General features: G+C 43.5%; 1 protein-coding gene across 2 annotated transcripts in view; it reads left to right on the top strand.

Annotated features, from left to right (window-relative positions):
• The first annotated feature begins 3 nt into the window (after positions 1-3).
• The window catches only part of LOC115148997 (THO complex subunit 2), a 70,778-nt gene continuing 53,859 nt past the window's right edge, over positions 4-16,922 (top strand). For both annotated transcript variants that reach the window (XM_029691404.1, XM_029691403.1), the window contains exons 1-11: positions 4-118; positions 3,663-3,718; positions 4,005-4,096; positions 4,667-4,718; positions 4,832-4,902; positions 10,554-10,675; positions 11,189-11,322; positions 11,659-11,819; positions 13,199-13,291; positions 14,742-14,891; positions 16,652-16,824. In XM_029691404.1, the coding sequence (XP_029547264.1) occupies positions 54-118; positions 3,663-3,718; positions 4,005-4,096; positions 4,667-4,718; positions 4,832-4,902; positions 10,554-10,675; positions 11,189-11,322; positions 11,659-11,819; positions 13,199-13,291; positions 14,742-14,891; positions 16,652-16,824 (1,169 nt within the window). In that variant the 5' untranslated portion in view covers positions 4-53. The remainder of the gene's footprint in view (positions 119-3,662; positions 3,719-4,004; positions 4,097-4,666; positions 4,719-4,831; positions 4,903-10,553; positions 10,676-11,188; positions 11,323-11,658; positions 11,820-13,198; positions 13,292-14,741; positions 14,892-16,651; positions 16,825-16,922) is intronic.

The raw sequence follows: 16,922 nt of genomic DNA, 5'->3' as shown, positions 1-16,922 counted from the left end.
ATTATTGTGCATTCAGCTAAACATCCGGGCTATGTGTGGTATTGAGGGGGAAGATGGCGACACGTATCATCCCTGCTGATTGGATCAAAAACTGGGAAAAATCTGGAAAACATGAGTTGTAAGTTGTATTATATTGTTCCATTGGGAAGACGAATGTCTTGGTATTTCGTTTTCCATTAGGGTTGTTGAGCCATGCAACCGGTTCCCATAGTTATCCTGTACACGACCGGGCTAACTCGCGACGTGAATTAGCCAACCTAGCGTGCTAACTATTTCATAATAGCAAGATAAAGTTGGCTACAGTTCAATAATGTTGTTTGAAGTAATAATTTGGTAAAGCGTTTGTACAATCCATGTACTGCAACACTGGCCCGGGCCATTAGATGCTAACTAGCTAGCTAACTAACTTTTGAGTCCGTCTGTCCTCCGAGGCAGCTAGCTAGTTAGCTTAGCCCTGAAAGCCAGTGCAGTGGACTAACTAACTAGTCAGCTATTATTGATGCAGGCTAGCCTGATGGTTGACCCTGTGCGTTCTAACTAACGTTAGTAGCTACCTACTATAATTAGCTAGCTACCTATTTACCTATCTATTTGGCAAGTTGACTTGGTGAACAGTGAGTTAGCTAACTAATACTAGTATTGCATGCATGTGCATCACAACATGCGGTTTTCGCTCACATGCACTACATGGCCAACAGAATGTGGACATCGCTTCAAACTTGTCGATTCGGCTGTTTCAGCCACACCCGTTGCTGACAGGTGTATAAAATCGAGCACGCAGCCATGCAATCTCCATAGACAAACATTGGCAGTAGAATGGCCTTACTGAAGAGCTCATTGACTTTCAAAAGTCAGTTCCTCAAATTTCTGCCCTGGTCAACTGGAAGTGCTGATGTTGTGAAGTGGAAATGTTGATGAGCAACAACGGCACAGCCTTGAAGTGGTAGACCACAAAAGCTCAGAATGGGACCGCCGAGCGCTGAAGCTCGTAAAACATCGTCTGTCCTCGGTTGCAACACTCATTCCAGAGTTCCAACCTGCCCTGGAAGCAATTTCAGCACAATGACTATTCGTCGGGAGCTTCATGAAATGGGTTTTCATGGACGTGTAGCCGCACACAAGCCTAAGATCACCTTGCGCAATGCCAAGAGTTGGCTGGAGTTGTGTGAAGCTTGCCCTCATTGGATTCTGGAGCAGTGGAAATGCTTTCTCTGGAGTGATGAATCATGCTTCACTATCTGGCAGTCCGATGGACGAATCTGGGTTTGGCGGATGCCAGGAGAACGCTAGCTGAATGTCAATGTGTAGTGCCAACTGTAAAGTTTGGTGGAGGCTGTTTTCCATGGTTCTGGTGTAACAGTGTAGGTTCCGTCCCTCTCTTCGCCCCAACCCGGACTCGAACCAGGGACCCTTGCACACATCAACAACTGACACCCCACGAAGCATCGTTACCCATCGCGCCACAAAAGCCGCGGCCCTTGCAACGCAAGGGGAAACCCTACTTCAAGTCTCAGAGCGAGGGACGTCACTGATTGAAATGCTATTAGCGCGCACCACCGCTAACTAACTAGCCATTTCACATCGGTTACACTCACCCCCCCTTTGACCTCCTTTTTCAGCAGCAACATTTACATTTAAGTCATTTAGCAGACGCTCTTATCCAGAGCGACTTACAAATTGGTGCATTCACCTTATGATATCCAGTGGAACAACCACTTTACAATAGTGCATCTAACTCTTTTAAGGGGGGGGGGTTAGAAGGATTACTTTATCCTATCCCAGGTATTCCTTAAAGAGGTGGGGTTTCAGGTGTCTCCGGAAGGTGGTGATTGACTCCGCTGTCCTGGCGTCGTGAGGGAGCTTGTTCCACCATTGGGGTGCCAGAGCAGCGAACAGTTTTGACTGGGCTGAGCAGGAACTGTGCTTCCTCCGAGGTAGGGAGGCGAGCAGGCCAGAGGTGGATGAACGCAGTGCCCTTGTTTGGGTGTAGGGCCTGATCAGAGCCTGAAGGTACGGAGGTGCCGTTCCCCTCACAGCTCCGTAGGCAAGCACCATGGTCTTGTAGCGGATGCGAGCTTCAACTGGAAGCCAGTGGAGAGAGCGGAGGAGCGGGGTGACGTGAGAGAACTTGATCCGGGTGACGGCACCAATGTAATAGTGTAGGTTCCGTCCCTCTCTTTGCCCCAACCCGGGCTCGAACCAGGGACCCTTGCACACATCAACAACTGACACCCCACGAAGCATCGTTACCCATCGCGCCACAAAAGCTGCGGCCCTTGCAACGCAAGGGGAAACCCTACTTCAACTCTCAGAGCGAGTGACGTCACTGATTGAAATGCTATTAGTGCGCACCACCGCTAACTAACTAGCCATTTCACATCGGTTACACTGGCTAGGCCCCTTAGTTCCAGTGAAGGGAAATCTTAATACTACAGCATACAATGACATTCTAGACGATTCTGTGCTTCCAACTTTGTGGCAACAGTTTGGGAAGTACTAGCGGTTCTGTGACACAAATTTTGGTCCCCCTTGTGGCCCCCCTAAATGTGGAGTATGAAATAATTTTTACATAACTAATGCCTGCAATGCAGTGAAGAAAACGATATGACAACAATAATGTCTAATGTAACTGGCCCCTCTAACAGTACAACTGGCCCCAGCTTGGCCCCCCCCAGTTGAAATGGTCTTGAACCGCCACTGTTGGGAAGGCCTTTTCCTTTTTCAGCATGATAATGCCCCCGTGCACAATTCGAGGTCCATAGAGAAATGGATTGTTGAGATCGGTGTAGAATAACTTGTCAGGAATCTATCCAGGCCAGTCCTCGATTCTATCGAACACCTTTGAGATGAATTGGAACGCAGACTACAAGCGAGGCCTAATCAGCCAACATCAGTGCCTGACCTCACGTATGCTCTTGTGGCTCAATGGATTAAGTCCCTGCAGCAACGTTCCAACATCTAGTGGAAAGCCTTCCCAGAAGAGTGGAGGCTGTTTTATAGCAGCAAAGGGGGGACCAACTCTATATATTAATGGCCGGGATTTTAGAATGATATGTTCGACGAGCAGGTGTCGTTCCTAGCAAGCTAATGGTACCACCACCAGACTCTTGCTACACGAAAACATTAGCTAGGTAGTTAACGTTAGCCACTTTGTCTAGAATAGCCATGCATGTATTGTCCTATGTTTTATTTTTACTTAGCTGCCTGGGAACCATGCATTATCACAGTCTAGACATGTTCTATCAGGGACTAGTTAGCTACCCTAATAATTACCATAACTAGCTAGCTAGAATTGAAAACATGTCGTCACCTGAATTTGGTAGTATGGGGGTGATTTCTGCTGATTTTTAATAATTGGCAACAGTTGGCATTGATAAGAATTTAGTCATCAAGCTCTCTAGTAACTAGACGTTACAGTTTTTTACTATGTTTTAAAGTGTCATAGCAAAAATGCTCAGAATGGTGTACTCAAACAAAAAGTTACAGTATAATATTGGGGGTAGACATCAGGCTGATCTTGCATGTCTGCAACATGTACTGTACAAATGATGTACACATACTACAGCACACTAACTGTTCTATGATCATTTGGAAAACTATTTACAAATCACTGAAAATAAACTAGATAATATATACTAAATCACCTTTCCCCTCCTTTTCAGTGTACAACTATGTAAGAATCTTGCATACAAAACAAATCATGACAGCACAATAAAAGGTAAGCTCAAATGAAAGTACCCATCTGTGCTCTTTGAAAGAACAGTATACATGTTAGTTTTGCAACAATTGAGTCTTTGCAACATGAAGTTAAGAAGTTATTTAAGGTAATATTCATTCAATGATGTGGTCTCGCTATGTCGGGTCTCATCTAATGTTCATATAGCATCATAGTGAGCTTATGCCTCAACAGCTCTTTGGTTGTATGTTTGTGAAAAGGGGGTTATACTGATACATTGTATTGAGAGTAATTCTCTGCCTGTTTGCCTCTTCTCTTTATTCTCTAGATATACAGGCAGCTTTGTATGAACTCTGCTGGCATGTCATACAGGGGAACTTCAAGCTAGACCTTTCTGCTAGTGTCCTCTGTGACATGATGGTATGTATGGTCCTTTTGAAGTCCTCATTCTCTGCAATGTCTTTCATCCCATAAAATCTTCCATGCGTTAGTGCAATAACGAAATGAGGGTTTTGTGTCATATAGGAGAGTCCTTTTAGTGAAAACATTGACTAGTGCAGTATCTGCCATTGAGGAGTGATGTGTATTTAGTTCTTGATTTCTGGTTATTTTTAAGAGGGAGAAAAAGACACAATCCTAATCGCTGGTTCCTTTAGCAGGTGTTGAAGTTGATAGAGTAATGTGACAACTCATTGAGTCTCCAAGTTTTTCCTGTGTTCCCTGGAATGTGGAATTTTTGTAATGTTACGAATACAGGCATAGATGCTATCATTAGGAACATGCAGAGAAGGTACACTTGTAGCTGCGCCATAATAAAACAGTCCTCTTCTGCCTATTCATTCATTTCAGACTGAAACAGTGTGCTTTGCTTGTAAAAAAAAGCTAAACACCACTTCCTTCTGGAACTTCTGTATCAGCAAACAAAAGTCATTAAGAATTTACCTTTTTTATGCCTGTTTTGAATGCTTCTGATTTCTTGTTTATTTCCAGGATCTGCGGGATGACATGCCATCCATTTTAGCAGATGTTTTCAGTATACTAGGTGGGTATGACTTCAGTTTGGGCATATTGTGACAGCCATTTGCAATTTAATGCCTAAATGTGTTGCCTAATTACAGTTATGATATTGTAATGTTTCAATCATTATTTTGACAGACATAGAGACCAGCTCTTTAGAGGAAAAAAACAAACGTGACCATTACACCCAGCTAGTGGGAGCGTGTCTGGTAAGTGTGTTTCAAGTTATTGCAATGAACAAAAATACATTCTCATGAGATGTCAACTTTCACTAGGTGGCGGTATTGATCATGGAAAACTCAGCCTTTGTCTGTATTTCCTACTGCAAGACAAAACACAGTATTTGAGTGTCAAGCTTGAATACAAACTTTTTTTTTATGCTATTGGCTCTTAATTTAGAATATTATAGTGACATTTGATTCTCTTCACAAATGTTAAATTTTCTGTCATTTATAACCAGGGGTGAAAGTAAGCTGGTCCGGTACGGCGTTCATGCCAAATAAATAAGTCGCTCTGGATAAGAGCTCTGGATAAATGTAAATGTAAATAGTGGGGCTACACCGTACTGGTAAAATGTGAGCCTATCACAATTAACACAAAATGCCAAAAAACAATAGGCTTTTACACGCATTCTGGGATATGTTTCGTGTAGCCTCTGAGAATAACATTGACTAATACATGGATACAGTGACTGAGTTCATCAGGAAGTGTATTGGAGATGTTGTACCCATTGTGACTATTGAAACCTACCCAAACCCGACACCATGGATAAATGGCAGACTGAAAGTGCGAACCACCGCATTTAACCATGGCAATGTGACTGGGAATATGGTCTAATACAAACAGTGTACTTATTCCCTCCGTAAGGTAATCAGAGGCAAAACGTCAGTACAGAGACAAAGTGGAGTCGCAATTCAACGGCTCAGACACGAGACGTATGTGGCAGGGTCTACAGACAATCACGGACTACAAAGGAAAAACCAGACACATCGCGGACACCGACGTCTTGCTTCTGGACAAGCTAAACACTTTCTTCGCCCGCTTTGAGGATAATACAGTGCCACCAACGCGGCCCACTACCAAGGACTGTGGACTTTCCTTCTCCGTGGCCGACGTGAGTAAGACATTTAAGCGTGTTAACCCTCGCAAGGCTGCCGGCCCAGACTGCATCCCTAGCCGCGTCCTCAGAGCACGTGCAGACCAGCTGGCTGGAGTGAATACCGACATATTCAATCTCTCCCTATCCCAGTCTGCTGTCCCCAGTTGCTTCAAGATGTCCAGCATTGTTACCGTACCCAAGAAAGCAAAGGTAACTGAACTAAATGACTATCACCCCGTAGCGTTCACTTCTGTCATCATGAAGTGCTTTGAGAGACTAGTCAAGGATCATATCACCTTTACCTTACCCGGCACTCTAGACCCACTTCAATTTGCTTACCGCCCCAATAGATCCACAGTCGATGCAATTGTCATCGCACTGCACTATCCCATCTGGACAAGAGGAATACCTATGTAAGAATGCTGCTCATTGACTATAGCTCAGCATTCAACACCATAGCTCGGGGCCCTGGGTCTGAACTCCGCTCTGTGCAACTTTTTGTAAATTGTATTTATTTATTTAACCAGGCAAGTCAGTTAAGAACAAATTCTTATTTACAATGACGGCCTAGGAACAGTGGGTTAACTGCCTTGTTCAGGGGCAGAATGACCGATTTGTACCTAGTCAGCTCGGGGATTCGATCCATCAACCTATCGGTTACTGGCCCAATGCTCTTAACCACGAGGCTACCTGCCGCCCCAGGTGGACTGGGTCCTGGACTTCCTGACGGCCGCCCCCAGGTGGTGAAGGTAGGAAACAACACCTCCACTTCGCTGATCCTCAGCACAGGGCCCCACAAGGGTGTGTACTCAGCCCCCTCCTGTACTCCCTGTTCACCCATGACTACGCACGCGTCTAACTCAATCATCAAGTTTACAGACAACACAACAGTAGGAGGCCTGCTTTACCAACAATGATGAGACAGCCTACAGGGGAGAAGGTGAGGGCCCTGGGAGAGTGGTGCCAGGAAAATAACCTCACTCAACGTCAACAAAACAAAGGAGCTGATCATGGACTTCAGGAAACAGCAGAGTGAGCACGCCACTATCCACATCGACGGGACTGCAGTGGAGAAGGTGGAAAGCTTCCAAGTTCTTCTGTGTACACATCACCGACAATCTGAAATGGTCCACCCACACAGTGTGGTGAAGAAGGCGCAAAAGCGCCTCTTCAACCTCAGGAAGCTAAAGAAATTTGGCTTGGCACCTAAAACCCTCATACATTGTCACAGATGCACAATTGAGAGCATCCTGTCAGACTGTATCATCGCCTGGTACAGCAACTGCACCGCCCGCAACTAAAGGGCTCTCCAGAGGGTGGTGTGTTCTGCCCAACGTATCACTAGGGGCAGACTGCCTGCCCTCCAGGACACCTGCAGCACTCGATGTCTCAGGAAGGCCAAAAAGATCATGAAGGACATCAACCACCCGAGCCACGGCCTGTTCCCCCGCTATCATCCAGAAGGCGACGTCAGTACAGGTGCATCAAAGCTGGGACCGAGAGACTATCATAAAGCCATCAGACTGTTAAATAGCCATCACTAGCCGGCTTCCACCCGGTTATGCAACCCTGCATCTCGTCAATTCAGGCTACACATGTAGGCCTTCACAGAATGTAATTACAGTACACGTAGGTGTTTTGTAACGGATAGCACTTTCCATTCATCATATTGCGGCTGCACAGTGCACTGTTGGGTTTGGATGCTGGAATAATTTTGTGAGTGGATGAATGTGCACGGGTAGCCTGCAGGAGCTCTTTGTTAAGTCATTGTCAAACAATCGGATGAAAACATCATGACTGGTTGTTTATGCCGCATTAAAAGGCATAGGCGACACGTCCATAAAGCTAGGGGAAGCTTTCCCTAATGTAAATGTAATTAAATTGCCCAAATTATATAGGCTTATTAGCTTACTCCTGTCTATACAGAAATAAATAAAATCATTCAAAATGGGCAGCTACACCAGAAAGTATGATTTGGCCACAGAGGATCGTTAGCTTGTTTTATTTAACTTTTTTTCTTCTTAGCTTAATTGAGCGAACAGTAAGTAGCCTATTTTATTGGCACCAGTGGAGAACATCAGCCATATCCCTGGTGAGTGAACATATTCACTATCTTTATCATTGAGTCAGTAACACTTTTGGTTGTTTTTGGACAACAATTTCCTCCTCTAGGTTAGATAGATGTCATATTGTATTTGTGTCTCACCTTTTTTTTGTAGGCCTTTTTATATGGATCAGACAACATTGTTTTTATTGATCTGTCAGGTGTCAGCAGAGTAGGCTACCCAGTCATTTGTCGTAATAAGATTCTGCTAAAACAGTGAATTCAGAAAGTATTCTGATCCCTGGACTTTTTCCAAATTTTGTTACGTTACAGCCTTACTCTAAAATGTTTTAGTTTTTTTTTTATCCACATCAAGCTACACCCCATAATGAACAAGCAAAAAACGTTTTTTAGAATTTTTTTGTGTGCAAATTTATAATTAAAAAAATCATATTTTCTTAAGTATTGAGACCCTTTACTCAGTACTTTGTTGAAGCACCTTTTGGTAGTGATTACAGCCTCCAGTCTTGGGTATGACACTACAAGCTTGGCACAACTTTGTGTAGAGTTTTTCTTTTCCTTTTCTTCCCTGCAGATTCTCTCAAGCAGTGTCAGGTTGTATGGGGAGCATCGCTGCACAGCTATTTTCAGGTCTCTCCAAAGATGTTAGATTAGGTTAAAGTCGGGGCTCTGCCTAAACCGGTGAAGGTCAGAGTCTTGTCCCGAAGCCACTCTTGCGTTGTTTTGGTTGTGTGCTTAGGGACATTGTCCAGTTGGAAGGTGAACCTTCGCCCTAGTCTGAGGTCCTGAGACCTCTGGAGCAGGTCTTTATCAAGGATCTCTACTTTTATCCGTTCATCTTTCCCTCTGTCTTGACTGGTCTCCCAGTCCCTGCAACTGAAAAACATCCCCACAGCATGATGCTGCCACCCCACCATGCTTCACCTTATGGATAGTGCCAGATGTGACGCTTCAGGCCAAAGAGCTCTATCTTGGCTTCATTAGACCAGAGAATCTTGTTTCTCATGGTCAGAGTCCTTTAGGTGCCAAGCGGGCTGCCTTTTACTGAGGAGTGGCTTCCATCTGGCCACTACCATAAAGGCCTGATTGGCGGAGTGCTGCAGAGATGGTTGTCTTTCTGGAAGTTTCTTCCATCTCCACAGAGGAACTCTGGAGCTCAGTAAGAGTGACCATCGGGTTCTTGGCCACCTCCCTGACCAAGGCCCTTCTTCCCCGATTGCTCAGTTTGGCCGAGGGGCCAGCTCTAGGAAGAGTCTTGGTGGTTCCAAACTTCTTCCATTTAAGAATGAGGGAGTCAACTGTGTTCTTAGGGACCTTCAATGTTGCAGACAATTTTTGGTACCCTTCACCAGATCTGTGCCTTGACACAATCCTGTCTCTGAGCTCTACGGACAATTCCTTTGACGTCATGGTTTGGTTTTTGCTCTGACATGCACTGTCAACTGTTGGACCTTTTTATATTGACAGGTGAGTGCCGTTCCAAATCTTGTCCAATCAATTGAATTTACCACAGGTGGACTCCAATCAAGTTGTAGAAACATCTAAAGGGTGATCAATGGAAACAGGTTGCACCTGAGCTCAATTTTGAGTCTCATAGCAAAGGGTCAGAATATTTATGCAAATAGGGTATTTCTGTTATTTTTTTTACACATTTGCAAAAATGTGTAAACCTGTTTTCGCTTTGTCATTATGAGGTATTGTGTGTAGATTGAGGATTTTTATTTAATCCATTATAGAATAAGGCTGTAATGTAACAAAATGTGGATAAGGGAAGGGGTCTGAATACTTTCCGAATGAATATAAAGTGTAGTAGAATTGCATGAAATGTGTTTATAAAAGGCCAACAAGACATGTATCTGATAGGCCTACTCTACACCCCTTCGCGCTGCATTGAAATATTTTTTTTGCCAACAGTGATGGAGTTACAGTGTTAGCTTAAATAATGACTCCATTCTAATTATCACATTAGGAATAGTAGGCTAACTTACATAAGTCTGCAAATGCGAGGATGCATGGAATGCTTTATTATAAATGTGCATGTTTATGGTGAAAATTAGCTTCCCCAAAGTTGAAACCCACATGCCGTCTATGTTAAAAGGTAATGCATGTTAAAAGTGGTATGGCATATCTTTACTAGGCCTTGGCCCACTGAGATCATATGAAATGAATAGGGATTCTGTATGTAATTCTATGATTACACCTAGGCTATACAAAAAATGAATTTGTGTGTGCGCTTTGGTGTCCTGTACTGGTAAGAAATTAAATCTACTTTCACCCCTGTTCATAACCATATAAGATCTATTTACTAATCTTTATACAGTCTCTCCAGGATTTCACAAGGATGTTTTGTTATTATTGCTGTCAAATGCTTGATTTTGCTGTGGCAATTCTGGCATTTTGCATGGCAATGTGCAGTGAATGTTGTCCAATTTGTTGCTAAAATGCGCTGAGGAAAAAGGTTTGACGCGTGGCTCGGTAAATGTGCGCTTATTGGTTTAAATTGTGAGCCCTGTTTTTGTACTGTGTTATGGGTCAGTTTGTGATAATATTGCATTAGACTGTTTTATGTGGGAATAGTGCAGTGATTGGGCAAATTTGCAAGCCCTTGCACAATATGCTGGGAATGTTTGTGACTGCAGAATCCTGGAGGGACTGTTTATATAACACTTGTTTGTTTTGTCCTGCCCTCTCTTCAGTTCTTTGTGCCAGATGCCATCCTGAAGGAGAGACTGGACCCAGAGACCCTGGAGTCCCTGGGACTCATAAAGCAAGCTCATCAGTTCAACCAAAAAATCGTAAAAATCAAGACCAAACTATTGTAAGTGGAGCAGTGACTCATTTTCATCTGTCTTTTTTTTTTTTTTTTTAAATCATGTAATGGTCGGTGTCAAAAGGTCAACAATGTAATAAATTGAATGATCTGACCAAGTAGCCAGAAGTAGAGTAAGCTACTGTTATTCCCAGGTCAGGGCTGAATGTGCTGTTACATCTCCAACCCTGGGCTATCCACCTCGCAGCCTGTGGCTGTAGCATTTGATATGTGACCATTTACCCTATAGGATGTGAGCTTTGCCATGAATGCCAAATGTAATGTCAGCACAGAATGTAGAGAAATTACATCACTTTAGTTGTTTATATTCGGACTGTTCACGCACTACCTTGCTGCAAAACATGGTTATTCAGGCTGTATAGGGTTCTATTACCCTATAATACACTAGAAACACAAATGATCATTTCACTTGCATTCACGCTTGGGCCTAAAGTTTGAAGTTGTTTATCTAATGGTGAGTGGTTGGCCTCCTACATATTGTTTTGCACTCTGTCCCCTTAGTTACAAGCAGCAGAAATTCAACTTGCTGAGGGAAGAGAATGAGGGCTATGCCAAGCTGATCACTGAGCTGGGCCAAGACCTCTCAGGCAACATCACCAGCCACATCGTCCTAGAGAGCATCAAGTCCCTAATAGGTATGAAACCCCGAGTCTTTTTCATCACGTTCTCCACCGCCAAGAAGCAGCAGGTCCTTGTTGCACTCTTAGTCTCGCTGCTTTTTCTGTGACGGGTATGTATAATTTCTGTGACCAACCAAGAAAGTAATGGAAATTATAAGTTTGGCAGAAGTGCTTTTTACAGTTTTTAAATTGAGGATTGAATTGTTGTATGGGACCTTACTATTTTTATGTATTTTTAAAGACGACTCTCCATTTAGACTCCCAAATGGGGGTTACATTACACATTGCCTTATTTTGTACCCAAGTTACTCAATGTCATCTGTACACCCTTACTCCCTCTCCACCCTGCAGGATGCTTCAACCTGGACCCCAACCGCGTTCTGGACATCATCCTGGAGGTGTACGAGTGTCGCTCTGACCAAGACGAGTTCTTCCTGCCCCTCATCAAGTCCTACATGTGTGAACCCCTCACCCTCTGCCACATCCTGGGCTTCAAGTTCAAGTTCAACCAGGTGAGAGAGCAGACTCCCCACTGTGACTGTCTGCACTCTACAGCCTGTCTAAAACTGGCCGGATATAAACTGTACAAATAGGTGTTTGTGAGGAGCTACCTGTCCAAGAAGCAGAGAAATCCTTAACCAAATTAAATAAAAATACTTCAAGGTCTTATTGATGAGAACATAAGTCTTGCCCACATTCTCCATTGACCTGCAAGAATGAGGGAAACTGGTGCAGTCAGACCTGATGTGAATATTAATGCTGCCAGTAGGGATGTTAACGGTTAACTACAAAAAGCCTGTCAAAATTTAGTGGAAATAAATTGGCTTGTGTATTTCCGTTACTTGTCATGTATCTTATCACATGTGCACAGAATACAGAGCCTAGTTTGAAGAGTGGAATGGCCTATCACCTGTCAGACAGCGCGAGAACAGCTCCTCAAAAAGTTGGTACTGGAGTGAAACGTGCTTTTATAAGCCCAGTCAGTAAGCAACAAATAACAATTCTAAATGCAATCGTGTGCCAATTCTTTTGTAGGCCAAGATTTAAAAATAGTTTTTTTTAATTTCTTAACTCGTAATTAAAGCGTGCCTCCGATTCGATGTGCGTAGAATTTAGTCAACGGTAGGCAGGTTATAAGCATGTCACCCACCACTTTACAATGTAAGCTTTGGTGGTTGTTATACCTTGCTTCAAAGTAGCCTAGCCAAAATCCAACCATAGAAAAGTGGAGATAAATCTCCTGTTCTATTGGTTTTCATATCAACTTTGTCCAGAATCCAGAGACAGAATCCTAGTCATATTAGCAACCTGTCCTAGTTGTTGCTATTAGATTCCCCTCTAAGTTTCTAGCTGAGATTTTCATCTCTGTCACGTGACAGACCGCCTTGTGAGGTAGTGACCCCCCCTGAAATATATGTAACCGCTCGCATTAGATGCTCTGTTTTAGAATAGTGTTTTCCCATGAATTGCATTTTGGCAAATGTTTGAAAACAGCTTTTTTTTTTATTAGCTGCTTCATTACAGCAGTTGCATCTTCAATAATATGCTATAGCCTTTTGACTATAAGACAATAGGCTTGCTATTGTTGCATGTTTTCATGAAGCTCTTAGGAAACATGTCCGTTCCTTGTATGTATACATATTATTTTCTGTTGGTCGTGTCATTTTACTGTTTTGGGATTTAAAAAAACTAAACCGGGGTCGGTTAGTCAGAAGCAAAATTGACCGACATGTGCATCCCTAGCCGCCAGTCACTGAAATATACACTTTAGCTTCAAGTTGGGGATCAAAAGACAGCAGAGTGAATTTCTCTGATTTGTACTAGACCCCCCCCATATCCATTAGCTGTTCCTCAGTATGTATTGAGTGTTCCTTGACTGTCCTTCTCCCAGGAGCCCAATGAGGAGACCCCCACGTCACTCTACCACATCGCTGCCGCCCTCTTGCATCACAACCTTATAGAGCTGGAGGACATCTATGTGCACGTAAGCATCTCTCAACTCACACCTACAGAGCATTGTCTCACATAATACAGTTCATTCTCAACTTCTTCCACGTTTTGTTGTTAGAGCTTAAATTAAAAAAGAAATCCCTGGCCTACACAGTACTCCATAATGTCAAAGTGGAATTGTTTTTTGAAATCTTTACAAATTAATTAAACATGAAAATCTGAATTGTCTTGAGTCAAATTACAAGTATCTATGAGGTCCCTCATTCGAGCAGTGGATTTCAAACACCGATTCAACCACAAAGACCAGGGAGGTTTTTCAATGCCTTGCAAAGAAGGGCACCTATTAGTAGATTGCTAATAAAAAGAAGACAGTGAATTTCACTTTGAGCATGGTGAAGTTATTAATTAGTCTTTGGATGCTGTATCAATACACTGAGTTATACAAGATACAGTCATAAGGCTAATGGTGACTTTAAAACAGAGTTTAATGGCTGTGATAGGAGATACCTGAGGATGGATCAACAACATTGTAGTTATTCCACAATACTAAATATTCCAAAACATGCATCCTGTTTGCAACAAGGCATTAAAGTAAAACTGCAAAGAAATTATGTCCCTAATACAAAGTGTTATGTTTGGAGCATCACATCGCACATCACTGAGTATCACTCGTCAACCTTTCAAGCATGGTGGTGGCTGCATCATGTTATGGGTATGCTTGTCATCGACAAGGACTAGGGAGTTTTTTTTATGATTAAAAAGAAACAAAATAGAGCTAAGTGCAGGCAAAGTCCTAGATAAAAACCTGGTTGTCTGCTTTCCAACAGTCACTGGGAGACGTTAACCTTTAAGCAGGACAATAATTTAAAACACAAGGCCAAATATACACGAGTTGCATACCAAAAAGACAGTGAATGTTCCTGAGTGGCCAATTTACTGTTTTGACTTAGATCGGCTTGGAAATCTTTGGCAAGACTTGAAAATGGCTGTCTAGCGATGATCAACAACCAATTTGACAGAGCTTGATGAATTAAAAAATAATAATGTGCACACATTGTACAGTCCAGGCGTGCAAAGCTCTTACACTTACCCAGAAAGACTCACAGCTGTAATCACTGCCATTGAGCCGGGATTGAATAGTTATCTAATCAATGTATATTCGTTTTTTCTATAAATGTTTTACTAGTGTTAGAATTCTTCTTCGCCTTGACATATTTTGTCTAGATCGTTGACAAAAAACTGATAATTAAACCCATTTTAATCCCACTTTGTAACTCAACAAAATGTGGAAAAAGTAAAGGTGTGAATACTTTCTAAAGGCATAATTGTATAATTATGTTTAATTCTATATCAAAGATTTTACTAACATTGGTTGTCCTCAGTGCATGCCAGATTGTGCAACATGTGATCCAACAGAGAAGTCTAAATGCCTGGTGCTATAAAATGTTACCTGATGTATGACTGAGCCTGCGTTGCCCTCCCAGCTGATGCCACTGGATGCCAGCATTGTAGAGGAGCACAAGAGAGAAATCACAGAGGCCAAGCAGATCGCCCGCAAGCTCACCATGGTGGTGGTGCCCTCCGAGAAGACTGAGGACAAGGAGAGAGAGAAAGAGGAGGAGAAGAACGACAAGGTAAAGTAATCTCATGTTACACTCGCACACATTTCTACTATTTGAAATACATGTCTCCACATTTGGGTAACTGTTCCACACTAAAGCACAAGTCTACTTCCACTAAGTGTCATTCTTTAATTGCCATGATGAAGCCCAGTCTTTATAAGGCTGCCTCTGTATGCTGCTGAAGGAAAGGGAAAAGGCTTTATTGTTGTGTGTTAACGAGGTGTCAGTCAGTGTCTGTCTGAGGCAGGGCTGTGCATACCACCACCACCACCACCGACAGACACACAGACAGTGATTGATGGGCCAGAAGGAGGTCTGTTAGTTGAGGCTGCAGCCCCCCCCACGTTAAAAGAAACGAAGAGCAACACTGAAGGCTTTTGTGAGCCATGTTTCTAAAATAAATTCAGCCTCCAGCCCAAGATCTAGATTGTCAGATTGCATCTGTCATCTGAGTGCCCACGTCATGCTAATGCTAAATTTAGCAAATAACGGTTTCAATAGTTTTTCCAGTGGCTTGCACAAAAAAAATGTATTTCAATATTCCAGAACATGCAGCCTGTTTGCAATAAAGAACTAAAGTAAAACTGCAAAGAAATTAACTCTGTCCTGATGTGTAATGTTTGGTGCAAATCCAACACAATACATCACTGAGTACCACTCTTTTAAACAGGGTGGTGGCTGCATCATGTTATGGGTATGCTTATGACTAGGGATTAATGATAAAAATAAAACGAAATAGAGCTAAGGACAGGCAAAATCCTAGAGGAGAACCTGGTTCCGTCTGCTTTCCAACACACTGGGAGACAAATTCACAAACATCTTTCAACATTAAGCTCACAGTTTGACGTAAGTGCTTTTAGTTTTTTATAAAATAGCCTGGCCCGAAAAATGTGTTACATTGGATGAGCAGAATATCAGTTCGTCCTCTAGCTAGTTAACTCAGCCTCCCTGACAACACTGCCTTGTTACTATGCTGTGTCACAGTTGGTTGTGTCAGTCACACACATGAATTAAGTGCAGCATCAGGTACGTCGATAGATTTCTACAGTACCTTGTTCCCATCCAGTGCTGCTGGAGAAAATTACGACTCATATGGCCTCCTGGGTGGCGCAGTGGTCTAAGGCACTGCATCACAGTGCTAGCTGTGCCACCAGAGATTCTGGGTTCGAGCCCAGGCTCTGTCGCAGCCGGCCGTGACCGCGAGGCCCTTGGGGCGGCGCACAATTGGCCCAGCGTTGTCCGGGTTAGGGAGGGTTTGGCCGGCAGGGATATCCTTGTCTCATCGCGCACTAGCGACTCCTGTGGCGGGCTGGGCGCAGTGCACGCTGACCAGGTCGCCATGTGTACGGTGTTTCCTCCGACACATTGGTGCGGCTGGCTTTCGGGTTGGATGTGCATTGTGTCAAGCAGTGCGGTTGGGTTGTGTTTCGGAGGACGCATGGCTCTCGACCTTCGCCTCTCCCGAGTCTGTACGGGAGTTGCAGCGATGAGACAAGACAGTAACCACGAAATTGGGGAGGAAAAGGGGGTAAAAATAAATAAAATATTTACGACTCATGATTTACTCACTAGGCTTTGTGTTTGCAAATCATCCGTAACCTCTTTTAATGGGCCTGCTTTGTAGTTTGTCAGATCCCTCCGCTATAACTTATAGTCATAAACCTAAGGATGTAGGAAGAGCTGCTCTCAGACTAACTTCTGCTGCTGTTCCAATTGCCCTGAGCTTCACTCAAGCTCACCCACACACGCCACATCTCCCCCTCTACCCTCAGGCTCCTGATAACCAGAAGCTGGGTCTGTTGGAAGCGCTGCTGAGGATCGGAGACTGGCACCATGCCCAAAGCATTATGGACCAGATGCCCGCCTTCTACGCCACCTCTCACAAGGCCGTTGCTCTGGCGCTGTGCCAGCTGCTGCATCTGACTGTGGAGCCACTGTACCGCAGGTGCCTGCCCGCTCCCCTGGATTCACTTTGTGCTCTTTACATATTAGTGGAAGAAATGTACACATTCACCTAAATACAACACGACATGTCAGTGTCCA

Source organism: Salmo trutta, chromosome 15 (genome assembly GCF_901001165.1).
Source record: "Salmo trutta chromosome 15, fSalTru1.1, whole genome shotgun sequence".
Lineage (NCBI taxonomy): Eukaryota > Metazoa > Chordata > Actinopteri > Salmoniformes > Salmonidae > Salmo > Salmo trutta.
The sequence above is the reverse complement of the archived record's forward strand: the minus strand, read 5'-3'. Positions and strand labels throughout refer to the sequence as shown.